The sequence below is a fragment of the Ornithodoros turicata genome, chromosome 3 (assembly GCF_037126465.1).
Source record: "Ornithodoros turicata isolate Travis chromosome 3, ASM3712646v1, whole genome shotgun sequence".
Lineage (NCBI taxonomy): Eukaryota > Metazoa > Arthropoda > Arachnida > Ixodida > Argasidae > Ornithodoros > Ornithodoros turicata.
In genome coordinates, this window is record NC_088203.1 from 7,700,282 (window position 1) to 7,716,806 (window position 16,525).

The 16,525-nt window shown below is 43.9% G+C and overlaps 1 protein-coding gene across 7 annotated transcripts in view; it reads left to right on the top strand.

Annotated features, from left to right (window-relative positions):
• LOC135387925 (GATA-binding factor 2-like) overlaps positions 1-16,525 on the top strand; it is a 215,125-nt gene that overhangs the window by 141,523 nt on the left and 57,077 nt on the right. For 6 of the 7 annotated variants that reach the window (XM_064617142.1, XM_064617139.1, XM_064617143.1 and 3 more), the window contains exon 2: positions 2,274-2,363. Coding sequence is in view for 5 of the 7 variants with exons in the window: in XM_064617139.1 (XP_064473209.1) it covers positions 2,274-2,363 (90 nt within the window). In the remaining 2 variants the exon portion in view is untranslated. Of the gene's footprint in view, positions 1-2,273; positions 2,364-8,739; positions 9,099-16,525 lie in introns of those variants that run through there. The other variant, XM_064617141.1, reaches the window with a different exon arrangement.

Genomic DNA, 16,525 nt, shown 5'->3' on the forward strand with positions numbered 1-16,525 from the left:
TGCAGATGAAATGTAGTTTTTACGGTTGAGTTTGAAAGTAAAGGGTGAATAACCGGTCTGCGATGACAAACGATTGGCGTTTTTATGTGGAAGGGGTCAAGTCGGGTATGTTATCCACTCGTTCGATGTCTTATGCATTTTTAGATGCAGGCTATAGTATATAGTACTATATACATACTATCCTTTAAGGCACCAGAAAGTATAGCAGACAGACAGGTCATATTGGCAGCGTAGTTTAACAGCTTGTACGTTGCTTGTAAACCTAACACAACAAGTTATACATGTATGTGACAGAGAACGTTAAATAATTTTAATTTGTTAGTAAAATTGCGGTAATACGGCTCTGGACGACGTCTGCTAGGAAATAACCGCAAGTTCGTCGAGCAACAGTGATCCATGTTCCCGACTGGCTTCCTGCTCATGGCGACTACGTAGCCAACACGTAGCCGACTTTTGTTTTAGGCGCAGTGTTATGCGCATGCAATGTAGTTTTGCCGTTGTACTTGACGAGCAATGCACAGTTGGTGGCGACTTCCAACAGTGTTGCCCGTCATTTTCAATTTGAATTTAATTGGGACGAAAATTCTGACTTAAAGTACTAAGTGTCCAGGCTATCGAATACATAAATTTTCTGAGATTGCCGTTCTATTGTTTTAACTGTTTTACAGTACCTTTAAGATTGTCGTAACTGTAACGGCATAACGGTTAGCTTGCTTCGAAATTTATGACACGCGAGGTACACAACCTTACTGCATACGATGTGGACTGTACGAGTCGCTAAAAAAATTGTCCTGCCAATTGATCTTCTTGAGTAGTGGTGTGGCGAATGTTACCTTTAGGCTACATATTAAACAAAAGAGAAGAAGAAGGAAACAGCCATACAAGATTATATCGTCCTCCTTGCCGATTTGTTTCAATGGTTTGACATAACTTTCCTGCGTTTGTAACTATTCGCAACGTTCTCTTTCGTTTTTCTTGCCTCACAAACAGCCGTATACAATACACCCCGCTCACCAAGGATAAAACAAACCCTCGGCGCACGCGAGCTCGATATAGTAACGTCTCAATCTGTGCGCACGTGGTATCACGTATAGTCCTACATGTCACGCATGAACTGCCATGTATTAGATCCTTCCGTAAGGCACCTTTGTAAAAACCTCCCTTCACGAACAAGCGTCTGCTTTTGTTTTATCCCTGGAACAAAAGCAGAAGTTCGTCGTGTTTGTTGGTCACCAGATCGGAAGGGGGCGCTGTTATAACGCGCTACATGAAACGACACAGAAGCCGGTGTACATAACTCAGTGTAGAGGACGCGCATGGTTGATCCTGATCATAAGCCGCGCGAGCATTGTCCGTTCATTTGTTTTGTTTGGGGCCTCTTCCGCTAGGGTGTGCTAGTGGCGTTAGGTGTGTCAGATTGCAGCGTTTGATATGAGCGTTATATAGTCGAGCTACACTCTTAAAAATGAACTTCACCGCATAGCACGCTCCTAGCTAACCAACTACTCGCATGATATCGCTGTGTGCCCTGATTTGTTCAAAACGGTAGGCGTACGCCATTTTTGTGACACTTATGCTGTTCATAATTGTCACAAAAATGGCGTACGCCTCCCGTTTTCAGCAAATCAGGGCAGATAACGATATGATTCGAGATTATGGTTGGCTTGGAGCGTGCTATGCGGTGAAGTTCATTTCTAAGAGTGTATAATGTCAACGGTGGAAATAGTTATGTCACTGCACGTGACGAGCAATAATGTTGCCCTTAGTTTGTAATCTTGATTTTCTAAAAAAATTGGTTACTCCAATTGGGACGAAAATCTAGACGTAAGAGTTTCGGTGGCTGCTGTTATCGAACAGTGAAATTTTCTGATATTCCGCAGCTTTTTGTGTGTGTGTGTGTGTCTTTGAAACAGCACTTCACCGCATAGCACGCTTCATTACCAACCATCGCTGTCTCCCATGATTTGTTGAAAACGGGAGGCGTACGCCTTTTTTTTTTGTGATATACTTATGCAGTTACGTTCAAAAAGGCGTACACCCGGCGCGTTCCACCAATCAGGAATGGTAACGGTATCGTTGTGTGTATCTATAAGGATCGTGCTTCAGCGTGCTGTGCGGTGAAGCCCACTTTACGAGTGCAAAGTTCGCTCACTATTTCGGTGCCGCTGTACGTTACTCGTCATCGTGATTCAATCCTAATTCGATTTTATTCAACTCCTCCTTATCCAAGGACGACAACTGATAATAACGAGGGATTATTATTGTCCTTGCAGGAAATCGGCCACAGTCCGCCGGGAGATCCTGGAAGTCCAGAGCCAGATGATATCGAAGACAGCTCCCGAATAGCAAGGGCACTCGACGAGGTAAAATTTGACACTATCAAAATGGGGTCACTCGAGTACAGTCGTACCTTACAAGTACCGCACTAGATACGCATCGTATCTGAGAAGGAGTACTGCTGCTTACAGACACCTGTACCACAAAACAACCACGCGTTAATCCTGCAAAGACTGCTACATATAATGAGATCAGTCTTGTGTAAGTTACTTCTAAAAAGTAACTGAGTTACAGTTATAGTTACTTTCTTCGTTAAGTAGCTAAGTTACAGTTATAGTTACTCTCTTGGTCAAGTAACTACACTCTTAAAAATGAACTTCACCGCATAGCACGCTCCTAGCCAGCCATTTTCTCGAATGATATCGTTATCTGCCCTGATTTGTTGAAAACAGGGGGCGTACGCCTTTTCTGTGACAATTATGAACAGCATAAGTGTCACAGAAATGGCGTACGCCCCCCGTTATCAACAAATCGGGGCAGATAACGATATCATTCGAGATAATGGTTGGCTAGGAGCGTGCTATGCGGTGAAGTTCATTTTTAAGAGTGTACTTACAGTTACAGTGACTGAAAGAAAGTAACTTAGTTACATTACAGTTACTTTTTATAAAAACGACCGTGAGAGGGTGATACAATCGTTAAAAACGTGCATTTATTTACATTTACGATAAGTGCGATAAAAGTATTATTGCACTTAACCAGAAGCTGTATAAGTCAATATGTGGCTCTCCCACAGGGTTGATGATGATGATGATTAGGATTTTTCTGGCGCAGCGACTACAAAGGTCATAATGCGCCAAACCATGGTTATGAACACAGATAAATTAAGTTTCTCCCACAGGGAAAAATACGACATGTGCAGGTACGTAAAAAAAAGGATCGACATTTGTTCGAATAACTAGTTACATTTTGCAGTTACATTCACAGAAATAGTAACTAGTTACAGTTAAAAGCTACTTTTCTGGAAATGTAACTAGTTACTGGAACTAGTTAACCCCAAAAGTAACTAGTTGCAGTTAAAAGTTAAAAGTGACTTAGTTACTACCCAAGACCGTATAAGATGCATCAATTGCCGGTCTAACAGAGATAGTAGGTTCATTATGACGAGGCAAGTATTTGCAGTATAATAAGCAGTAAGAAACAGTGAAGACGTTCACGAAAACGAGCAAGACGGTAATTGGGCACTGTTCACACAAATCGAGCGACAGATGGCACTAGAAAGCAATTTCCTGTTCCACTGCAGACAGCCTCTTATCTGCTTGGTGACAGATCGCTTCCTTTCAAAATTTGGACGGACACGTCCGTTCAGTGCCCCCTGTCTCGAGATCCCTTTCGTGTACGTTTTCCTTCTGCCGTCTTTTTATTAACTATTACTTCTTTTTTACGAGCTTGAATAAAGTATCATCGTTGAAGAGTGCAAAAAGTGGAGGAATATAGAACAACAAGCATTCGATTGTAAACTAGTTTTATAGCGAGACTTCCTCACTAAAGCATACCACTTCCCTCGTTAGGATGTGGGTAGCTTTATCCTTATTTAATGAAAACTCCTTCGGAAATCCATCAATTTTTCCCGACATCGTTTCTGGCTATAGAAAATGCGTGCACCGCAGCATCCTCTATTTTATCGTGCCATCTTTTCCGAGAGAGAGGGAGGGGAAGTAATAAAAGAGCGGAGAGAGAGAGAGAGACTCAATAGTTCACTGCTCCTCCGCGCGATGGAGCCACCGTGCAAGTCGCTCCCATCGACTCTGGAACAGTAGCGTTGTTCGAGAACGAGAGCTCGATACGCGCTCCATTTGCTTTTCATAAATGCTTCGTTTCTTCTTCTTTTTTTTTTCTTTCTTTTGCCATGCACTGCACTCTTAAAAATGAACTTCACCGCATAGCAGGCTCCTAGCCAACCATCATCTAGAATGATATCGTTATCTGCCCTGATTTGTTGAAAACGGGAGGCGTACGCCTTTTTTGTGACACTTATGCTGTTCATAATTGTCACAGAAAAAGGCGTACGCCTCCCGTTTTCAAGAAATCAGGGCAGATAACGATATCATTTGAGATGATGGTTGGCTAGGAGCGTGCTATGTGGTGAAGATCATTTTTAAGAGTGTGGGGTGCTCGTTGGCCTGTAGTTCTGATGACGGATTAGCCGTAGTATGGAAGGGTATTGATAATGGTGGACAAAACAAGAAACATGTTGTCGCGAGAACAAGGCCAGAGTAAATGAATTCACCTAAAAGAGAATAAAACCACCACGCTCTAAAAACAGAGCTTCACCACATGGCACGCTCCAAGCGAACCATCATCCCGAACGAGAACGTTCTCTCCCTCGGTTCGATGAAAATGGTGGGCGTACGCCATTTTTGTGACATTATGCAGTTCATGACTGTCACAAAAAATTGCGTACACCCACAGTTTCCAGCAAATCAGGGGGAATAGCGACGTCACTCGAGATGATGGTTGGCTAGGAGCGTGCTATGTGGTGAAGTTCATTCTTAAGAGTGCAGTCATAGGAGACAACCGTGTATAGTATGGTCTGAGTAGTGCGGAAACTAAAGCCTACCTACACTGTTAAAACAGAACTTCACCACATAGCACGCTCCTGACCAACCATCGTACCGAATGATATCATTCTGTGTCATGATTTGTTCAAAACAGGGGGGAGGCGCCTATCTGGGACAAGATAATCTGTCCCAGATAGGCGCCTCCTCTCATTTTCAACGAATGAATGCACAGAATGATATCATTCGGAATGACGGTTGGCTAGGAGCGTGCTATGCGGTGAAGTTCTGTTTTAACAGTGTAGGAGCCTAAAGGAGCCTAATGTCTATACCTATTATGCAAGTGCATGATGTCACAAAATAGGCCCCGCCTCCTGTTTTCAACAAATCAGGGGCGAGAACGTCGCCATTCGGGATGGTGATTGACTAGGAGCGTGCTATGTGGTGAAACTCATTTTTAAGAGTGTATATAGCTTCATGTGTCCCAAGTCCAGGCTTATACAAAGTCGCCATGTGAATTCTAAAATGGTTTCGCTTTCGCAACGCGTCTTTTTTTTTTTAAAGACATTTCGACGAAAGCTCCTAGAACTTCGCACGCGCTTAAAAAGTTCAAGCAACTTGCTACGTCGACCTGCATGTTATCGAATAAGGCCCGAGACCGATAAATGCAAGCCCCGGGATCGAACCCTGACGCTGGTTTCCCGTGGACTACCTGAATCGCCATCAATTTCTTGCTGTCGGACGCTTGAGTGTCTCCGTCGTGCTGCAATTTTGAGGTTGCTCTAAACAACGCTACACTGGACCGATAACTGTCCCAATTTTGCATGGCTCAGAGCTTATGATTGCGCAATTTTCCCCACTCTCAGAAGAGAACTTCACTGCATAACACGCACCTTGCCAACCGTCATCACGCACGACATTGTCGTTGTCTCCCTGGATTTGTTGAAAACCGGAGACGTACGCCTTTTTGTGACACCTACGCAGCAAAAGGCGAACGTCCTGAGTTTTCCACAACTCAGGGGTGATAACGGTATCATTCTATGCATACTCTACAAACAGAGCTGCACCACGCAGCACGCTCCTAGCCAACCATCATCAGGTATGACAACGTTCTCTCCCTTGAATTCATGAAAACGGGGGGCGTACGCCCTCAGTTTTCGGTAAATCAGGAGACAGAACAGTGTTACTCGGGATGATGGTTGGCTAGGAGCCTGCTGATGAAGTTCATTTTTAGTAGCGTATATGATAGGGTTATCGGTTCTGAGTCGAAAAGAGAGGGGCGTACGCCTCTTTATGTCGATTATCATACATCCAAATTGACACAAAAAGGCGTATGCCCCCTCTCTCTTCGAATCAGAAGCGATATAACCCTATATCATTCATGGCAATGCATGGTTGGCGCACAGCGTGCTAATCGGTCAAGTCCCGTTTTTAAAGTGGGGCCTTCAGCACATTATGGGGTGAGGTTGTGTTCCAAGAGCGTGATGGTATCACTGTTAGAAAAGAACTTCACCGCATAACACGTTGTGCGCCAACCACTACCACGAATGATAAGGTTATCGCCTCTGATTTGAAGAGAGAAAGAGAAAGAGGGGCGTATACGCTTTTTTGTAGCAATTATCATATATCCAAATTTCCACAAAGAGGCGTACGCCCCCCTCGCACTTCGAATCCGAAGCGGTAACCTTATCATTCGTGGCAATGGCTGGCGGAAAACGTGCTATGCGGTGAAGTTCTGCTCTGAGAATGTAGTGCGCTGACTTCGTGACTCGGGACTCCAAATGCAGTGAATACAGCACGTGCTAACACTTCGGCAACAGCTCGAGGAACGTTGCATATTCCGCTGTGCAAAGTCCACTCATACATAGAGAGATTTCTTTCGGAAAATTTCCTCGGTATAAGGCGTCGAATGACTCGTATATCGGACGCAATTCATGAAGGTAGACGACCCGGAGACAGGCCCCCCTTTGAAAAGGGCGCAGACAAAGCCAGTTCCTTTTAAAAGCCAGTGTGTTATTGCGAGGGAGCCGATAACAATCACTCTGTCGTCGAAACCGGGGCTGCCCCCAACGCGAGCGGGCTCAGAAATCGATGACAACGTTTTGCGCACGATATATGGTACGCATTTTTCGCAGTTGAATTGCAGTTTAAAAGTGCAGCCTTGCACTCTTGAGCACGCTTCAGTCAGGTCGCGCGGCTCGCACGAGATAAATGAACGGTCGAAAATAAACTAAGTACGCGATTAAAGACGAATTTTAAATACTAAAAGCTTTATTATTAAACTGAAGGACAATACTGAAGGAAACCGCAATGAATAGGTGTCATCGACTGTAAAGCTTGCTTTGCTGCCGAGCGAAGGTGCGCCGCGGAGAAGCCATCTGCACGTACCAGAAAGCCGCTGCACAAATGGTGTTTGTTCCGATGTCATCCCGGTGCGTAGATTTTCCGATTTAATAAATAAAACGGTCGGATATATTTTCTGATTTCTGCGTCGCGCTCCTGTGGAATTACTACAGTGGTCTTTACAGAAGATGAACACAGAAAGACCTACACTCTTAGAAATGAACTTCACCGCATAGCACGCTCCTAGCCAACCATCATCTCGAATGATATCGTTATCTGCCCGGATTTGTCGAAAACGGTGTGCGTACGCCTTTTTTGTGACAATTATGAACAGCATAAGTGTCACAAAAAAGGCGTACGCCTCCAGTTTTCAACAAATCAGGGCAGATAACGATATCATTCGACATTATGGTTGGCTAGGAGCGTGCTATGCGGTAAAGTTCATTCTTAAGAGTGCAGAAGCACCCATATAGGCGTGCGACAATAATCCCACGTGATCTCATAAGGAGTACCTTGTACTTACTGACTCATACACGTTCACTTTTTCCTTGTGGAAAAAGATACGAGTATCCAAAGATAAAACGTATGATGAACGATATAAGAGAAGCATCACGGCAGGTGTCTCTAAGTTCCTGCGATGCACATTCAGGTACGCCGTGGCCTGGGTCGACTTCATCGGTAACAGTGACTAGAGTCATCCGAAAACGTCAGCGGAAGATTCGGCAAAAGTCCCAAACAACGCGGCCAGCTCAGACTAGATCCCAGCATCTTCAATGGATACCGAATGCTAACTGTATTGGAGTCTGGAGTCTGCATCGACGCTCATTACGAAAGTATTTTCGTAAAGAGCGTCGATGCAGACTCCAATACCAAACACAACTGTCAACATATTTCGTAATTCGGATGAACTGACACGTTAAATATATTTCACGCAAGAATTCGAGTGCGGCAACATTCCCTTTTCACAGGAGAAAATGAGAGACGACAACCTACATTTCTCGGCCTGCCTTCGACCTCGCACAGCACTTACAAAATCACTGCACCATTTTTATTTCGTCTCCACGTTCAGTCACTCCGGAAAAGACGTTCATTCCAGCCGGCATAAAAAAGAAGGGTCCTCTGTTTAAAAACAGCCGAACAAACACAAAGGAGAGAATCAATCCATTTGCTTGACAGCGGGCGTCCAAATGCGCACCGCCCCTCTCCAATTCATTTGCACCCCCATTTCGTTCAAAGTCTCCTCACAAAACCCCTTCCTCAGATGGAACAACAACAAAACTCATCTGCCCCTAAAAACCTGCACTCCAACAAGAAAAACAGCCGGTCCGCCGCTCGCGCGAGCCGTTTTTCCTCCTCTCCCTCACGCGCAAACTGTCAATCATTTCTCCTCTCCTATTACCTCCTCTCCCGCACGCGCGGCTCTCTTACTGGCTAAGACGTGCACGCGCTCGTTTCGGATTGGATGCATCGGAGCCACTAAGCGCGTACCGCCTCGCCTCGCGCTCACGTGCGCTCCTCCCCTTCGGCGGCACCGAGCGCGCGCCGCCTTTCGCGATGCCCGTGGAGGCCGTCAGAATAGGTTTCGAGTCCTTCGCGTGCTGGTCGTCCGTCCCGTGTGCTGTGCTGGTGGGTTTTTGTGTGTTTGTCGCTCGGCGTCGTCTGTCTCATCGCACGTGTTTCTTCGATGGCGGAGCCTGCGAAGTGTGCGTGAAAGGAGAGTAACGGTGTGGCCGTGTCAAAGTGCCTTTGTTGTGCGTTGAAGCGGACGGACTTAGCACGGGTTCCCACGGCAGCGGCGGCGCAGCGCCGTTCGCCGCACGCACCGGCTGCTTCGCTCCACGATGGTGGTCCTACGGCGGTCGACGCAGAGTGTACGATTATGACGAGGATATCGCCGCCGTGCAGGGAGTAACCTCGCAGGTACGTCACCCTCCCACACCGATTTTGTCCATGTAATACAAAGTGTCACACAACACTGTGGGCGCGGTAAACCTTCCTATCTTAATGTTGAGCGTCACAAAGCACATTATGCCTGCCGAAGATGTAGCTGTGGTCAGTGTAGCCTGGTGTACAGCGACATGCGACGGCAGGGTAGCGTTGAATGCCGAAGTAGATTATACAAGTAATCTCGTGGAAGATTCGAAGAACGCAACGTTTCCCTGCGACTGACGGTTAAAGAGACACAAAATACACAGGACGAGGCCCGTAACCAGCAATCCAGTATAGCTGTTCCGAGATCAGCACTTCAGTTCGATATACAGCGATTTTAAAACCTGTCACACTAATGTATAGCACGATATGCGTTTACCTCAAGATCCTATCCTCCTCCATGTATGTATCTAACATCAAAATTTCCAGCAAAGTCCGTCTCTTGTACCGTGCCCGGTACACCTCATATACGTATCCGGTATCCACCAGTAACGCTCCATGCACACATAACGGAAGGCAAGGTTATGCTGAGACGTGCCAATGATTTGTGTGGATAAGGAAACGACGGGCGAAGATAGAGGCGGCGCGAGTCGAGATAAATGAGTCCGATAAGGCACGTGGGCGTGTCCGTGCGCTTAGGTGGCGACATTTGTGATGAGGCCCGATAGGCCGCATGCTGCGAGAGCGCCGCATGCCTCCAGCAGCAACATCGTCTGTATATATACCGTTGGCTCCAGCTACGACAGGGCGGAATGTAAACATGGTCTTGGTTAAGGAGCAAGACAGATCGTCGCCTGCACGATGAACGGCCCGTGTAGAACATTATTTTGAGTGCGCAACGAGATTCTATTTCGTGTTCAGCTCATATATATCAGGGATATAAGACGTGTGATATCTCAGCCGTCATTATAATTGAACACGGTTGGAGTTTAAAGGACTGTACGCAGTATATACATTAACAGTGTGAGCGAGACCCGGCTTTTCTGCGGATATCGCCGCAGTATAGATGTTCGCTATAATGAAATATGCCGTCGGGCGTGCCGCATTACAAGTTCGTTATAATGGAGTATTTCATCGGATTGATGGCCGCATTGAAAGTTCGCATCGAAAGTTGTAATATATACACGTTGTAGCGTTGTACCGCATGAGGCAGTTCAAGATAGAAGGACAACACAATCCTCACAACGCCTATATAGTTACAATCAAAGGTTGTGGGTTGGAATCCCACTGCTGGTTTGTTTTCCTCAACTGCCATGATTTCAATTGTGATACGTATATATCACTTTCTTCTGGCTTGAAATTCTCCAAGGGAGATATCAGCTCAGAATGATTATTTATCGGACAGCATGCAGCATAGCATCACCCTGGAGTTTATTAGAGAACAAGTGCCAACTATATGAACCTTGTATAATGCAGGCCGCTCACACAAGACATCCTAATATATACGTCCACTTCACATGTCAGCGTATAAAGGCCACTCCAACCAATGTTCATCGTTATACCACGCGCATGAAAGCCCAACATTTGTTTGAAGATCTTGCACACGCACTATAAACCTCAAAGATGACTATTATATATTATGCACGTTGCCCTTTCGTTACAAAACCTAACGTTACATCTTAGAGTGATGGATCGTTTTGCTCTGGTCCTCGACGATCATCAATCTCAGCGAAAGGGTTGCAGACGGTATCAAAATATTCCTGTCGTCGGTACGGCCACCGTCATCATCATCACGAGTCCGGCGTTGTAAGAGATCATTAATAACGATCTCGACGTCGATTAGCCGCAGAGCAACGAGTGTCTGAGCACCGTGTGCATGGATCGTCGACCGTTAATATGTATATATGGTCAAACACCTCGTATTCAGCGTTGCAGCAGACAACGTTTTGTAGAATATCGTTTATGCCTCGTGTAATCGCACGGGCGACGCGACGATGTGGTCACGACCTGTGTACGGTATTGTGGAGGAGGATCATTATATAGGCACTACATACGCGTGTCATATGTAGAAGACCGCTATATAGGAGCTGATGTATAGGCAGCAGATCGCTGAGTGAGGAACAAACGTACAGAATAAGTCCAAATTTTTATTTTTGCGTAATTTTCTGTTATTACTCCCACCAAATTATTCACAAATTCACTTTTTATTGTGTGACTTACTCCCCTTTTTTGTTTCCTCCATCACATCACATCACGCAACATCAAAAACTGTGATAGATATGGTAAAAAAGAGACCACGAAACGGAGCTTGTATATCGCCATATGTAACACCACGCAAAACAAATTCGAAAATTCAAAATGATATCGCTCTGTCTCCTCGTTTGTTAATTGAAAGTATAGGAGGTGCACGCCTTTTGGGGGGGGGGGGGGGGGCTATTAACGCCAAGTGTCCAAAAAACGGCGTACGCATCTCCCATGCGAAACATCCGACTACATCATCATTACTTATTTGTTGTTGTTGTTCAACGAGTCAGCAGACTATTATTATAGAGTAGAGTACCATTAAGGAATGGTGATGATGTTCTATTTTGTGCGTCTTGATTATTTATTTAGTTATTTATTTCGTCACTTTGTGACAGGGACCGGTGACAAAGAGCCACTACTCGTGGCTTGACGGGGTTACGTGTGACTATCAGCAGTATTTGAGCATTATATGAAGCGAAACTGCAGAAACTATGTATGTAGCACGTGAGGTACAAGAAAATGTACATATGTACTATCCGTGTATATGTATACGTGCACAGCTACATACTGTATACGCACTGTATAGTTATGTGACTACCTGCAAAGTAAACGAGGGATGTACATAATGGTCTTACTGTTTCTGTCTCGGTGTCTGTAGCCTTAGACAACGCAGTGCGTAGATACAGATATTCTGAAATAAAAGAAACAAAGAATGGTCATGAGGGTGGCATAGCGGACGAAATAGGTATAGATGAACGTGGTATATATAGGCACTAAAGTGGTAATATAGATAGATACATTAAATAGCAGTTAATCAAAAGTTTTAACTGGTTTCACTGTATATACCAATGTTATTCACTGCTTACACTGTACATATCATCATGTTAATGTAATAAATTTTCTTTATATAATCAAAAGTAATGAAAATATGGCCTTGAAGCTGTTCGACAGCACAGTACTTTGAGAAGTTAAACTAAGTATCCGTATTTATTGCATCTTTTTTTTTTCCCTCACATTCGATCATCGTCAGGTCGGCAGCATATAGTATTTTTGAACTGTTAGACAACTATGCAGAATAACTGTATACATGCGCGTAACAGTATATGTATTACACCCATGAACACGAAACATCATGCCGCCATACACATAATCCTTTGTGGGCTACATATCATTCTCCTTTCACATATGTATATCCACAATGACCGAAACATCTTTGAGAACAATGCGCGTCCTTGAAAGATATCCTTTATGCACACTCTACCAAAAAAAAAATTTTCCCCGAGCAGGAAATGCTCAGTCATGCTTTGCATTTCGAAAACCAAACGGAAGCAAAAGCTATACCTCCGTGAACGCATATATACAGTCCCAACCCACGCAAAGTTAATAATCTTTACGATCTTACAAAACGAGCCACTTCTTCCAGCACTGGTGCGTGATAGAGCAAATGACGCGGGCACGAGCAGAAAGCCTGTAAAGCATGTCTTTGCCCCGTGTTCGTGCGTGGTATAGTATATGGCCTATATGGTCACATACAGTAGTATATAGCGTTCAATGCAGTTTGTAATCGTCTTCTGTCACGCCGATTCGTTCTCCCCGTTCGAAAGAGACAGCGAACGATCTATCTTTCTTTCCACAGCACGTGCTTTCGTTTACTTTGCTTTCAACGTGTTTTAGCTCGAGGTTTTCTGTCGGACGGTCGACGGTGTGCGCGTTGTATACACTTTTAAAGCTGAACTTCACCATTTCGAACAATGAAACCTGTTATCACTGCTGATATGATTTGAGTTGAGTTGAGTTGATAAGACAATTTTAAAAAATGGAGAAATAGGCACTCATTGCGAGAGCCGGCTACTCCAGATCAGTTAGGAAAACAAAAATGGCTAACTATGAAACCACACTCTTAAAAATGAACTTCACCGCATAGCACGCTCTTAGCCAACCATAATCTCAAATGATATCGTTATATGCCCTGATTTGTTGAAATCGGGAGGCGTACGCCTTTTTGTGACACTTGTGCTGTTCATAATTGTCACAAAAAAGGCGTACGCCTCCCGATTTCAACAAATCAGGGCAGTTAACGATATCATTTGAGATTATGGTTGGCTAGGAGCGTGCTATGCGATGAAGTTCATTTTTAAGAGTGCAGTGAGTGACAAAGACAGTCAGTCAGCCACTCACACTGTCCGCACGCACTGTCATATATCATATCAGCGCTGTTGAGGACGCTATGATTTGTGGAAAACGTGGGGGGGAAGCATTTTCTTATGACAATTAACGGAACTGCTATAAGTGTCACAAACAGCCGTACGCCTCCCAGTTTAAATCAAATCAGGGGGAGAGAACGTTGTCATTCAGGATGATGGTTGGCTAGGAGGGCGAAGCTCTAAGTTCTGTATTAAGAGTATACGGCAAAGGGTTCGCAGCCGAGCGGGTGTACCATGGCGAGATTCAAAGTGCTGCAAGCTGTTGCCAGGCGCCAGGGGTATCCTTGGATGGCACGAGCTGCGTTTATCCCTGACAGGCCCATTCATTATCATTAATTTATTTGTTGTTGTTGTTGTTGTTGTTGATATACAGGGTAGCTACCCCAACAGCACCGAATATCCTCTGGATTTGCGAATAATGTCCTAAGGAAGTCGTAAATCCGATGGATATCCCTCAGATATCCATCGGACGTACGAATCCGTTATAGGACGTTTTTCGTACATCCAGAGGATATTCGGTGTTGTTGGTGTATACTGTATATACTCGTGCAAAGAAAAGCTTTCCCAACTTGACTTCTGTCAGGATTGTTTTCCCATAGGGATTTGGAAGTTTTTGGCTGTAACTTTGGATAACGATGTTGAATTGGTTTGAAATTTACCACGATGAAACGTACCAAACAGAGTTCCACGCGGACACACGAATTTTCCACCTGCTTTGTGTCATTGGCGAGTACTGCACGCCGGCATGGGGTAAATTTTTATAGGTATATACCGTGTACATTCTCGATGTCAATGTGGATACACACACAAAGCCCGCAGCCGTGGGATGGAGTGAAGTGGACGAAGATTTTTCGAAAATACGTTATCGTATATACGCCCATATATACCTTTCTTTCTCGTAAATGTATTTAAGTGTAATTAAAGATTGCCTCTAACGTGGTTGTCTATTGTGTACGGAGACAAAACAAAGTATGGAAATATGTTATCTATACCGTTGATTAAAAGTTTAACACGTAAAATATGCACAGTTGCTGCAGGCGCTTGTTTCCTATATATATTTCGTATTTTCAATTGCCGCCTATACATACGCACGCGAACTTTTTTTATTTTATTTTTTTTAGAAACATCTGCACGTATCACTCCTGCAGCTGTTCAAACCGCACAACACTGAAATCGGCTGGTGCACCAGAAGCGTCAGAGTGCGCATGGTTACATGTATACGGAAATTCATTGTATATTGAATTAAATTGCAATGAGAAACAAAATAAAATGTTGGAGGGGAAGGAACGGTCATATTTACGTAACAGCGATCAAGAATTGGTGCAACGTAGAGTACGCAACAGGAAACTTCTCTTCTTGTTGTTAAATTCATCCAATTCCTTATACCAATCAATCACGCATCATATACATGCACACATTCCTCTTACAACCTAATTCAATTGTACGGTTAATTGTATTTCGTTTACAACTTCCCAAAGCGTATACCGCGTATAATTTACTGTGTTAAAACAGAACATGACGAGCTCAATCCTAATTTACTCATTCAGAGTGGTGTTGTTTTTTCTCTTCTAATTTGGTGAGGATTGGAGCCGTACACCCTTTAACGCGAATTAATCGTTCTTAAACTTCGCATTCTCTTCACATGTATTACCAGAATTAAGAACGATCGTTCTTAATTCTCCCTTTTCGTAGTCATCGAGAATCATCGATATCATTCTCGATGACGACTGGCTCTATGAACGCGCGGTATGTGATCACATTTTGTTTGACAAATGTAAGCTTCACTGTTAGAAAAATTTATACCTTACCTCCCTGAAAGCATATTATTTGTACCTCAGGGCATAAGCGTATATACCACATAAAGGGCATATTTTAAAGACCTTGCTGTATAATTTCGGGAAACAGTAATGTTCTGTTTATTTCGAGGTCATATCGGAGTTGCGGCTTCTCCGTCCAGCTTGCCACAAATAGAGGACAAAAAGAACGATGACGAAACAAGAAAATACATGCATGGACACGCTCGCGCACAAACTTACAACGTATGTATGAGAATCGGAGAGGAAGCAACAATTACCAAGAAGCAACACCGACAAATATTGGGAAAAATATTTACAAGGGGCAGTTGACATTTGCTGATAAGAACAGATACATATACAACACACCACGGTTACACCACGGTCACATGGTGGAGACCGCGTCCTTCGCCCGGGATAAGCAACTTAAGAGGACGTGTAGACTTGGTTATTGTGGGGACAAATAACAGGCTTCCAGATGTCACTTCCCAACCTAATTAGAATCATACTGTATTACCGGCTATGTTCTTTAAGTAACTTGCTGTTTAACTGAGATATGATATCGTCCCCGTCACAAATTCATGTGATCCCACACGTCGCGGAAGAAAAGGTACAGTCAAACTCCTTTATAGCGAACACCTTTTCAACGAAAATACCACTACAGCAATTTTTTTTTTGCGGTCCCGCTGGAGCCTATAGGTCCAATAATGGACATCCTTTTTAACGAAAATACCTTTACTGCGAATTTTTTTTTTGCTGTTCCGTGAGTTTTGTTGTAAAGGAGTTTGACTGTATACGAAACGCTGAAGGTATAAACGTAATAGAGCAGTACTTTATTGTGCCCTCAGCTGCCGTAGAAGGTATAGCCTCAGTGATCTGTACACTATACACATTGTTTAAACAGGGCATACAGTGGTAATGAGGTATAAACGTGGTACTTTAGACCCGATTTATGCTTTTTTTTATAACTTTTATGTACCTTTTCTTCTATAACAGGCGCAGATATCTGACACATGGGGTGTTGTATATTTTTTCGAGTTAAATGCATTTAACAAACCAGAGGAATGGGGAAGGATACTAATATTGGGTAATCCCATAAGGTAAAGAACAATTCGGCCGTGATATCTGATGGGCAGCTTTTTCATTAAACAAATAAAAACCGAACTATATCTCGAATTAGCAATAATTAATTCTCTGTGCTAGCTTCTCATTTGCTAAACGCTTAGTTCCACAGTAA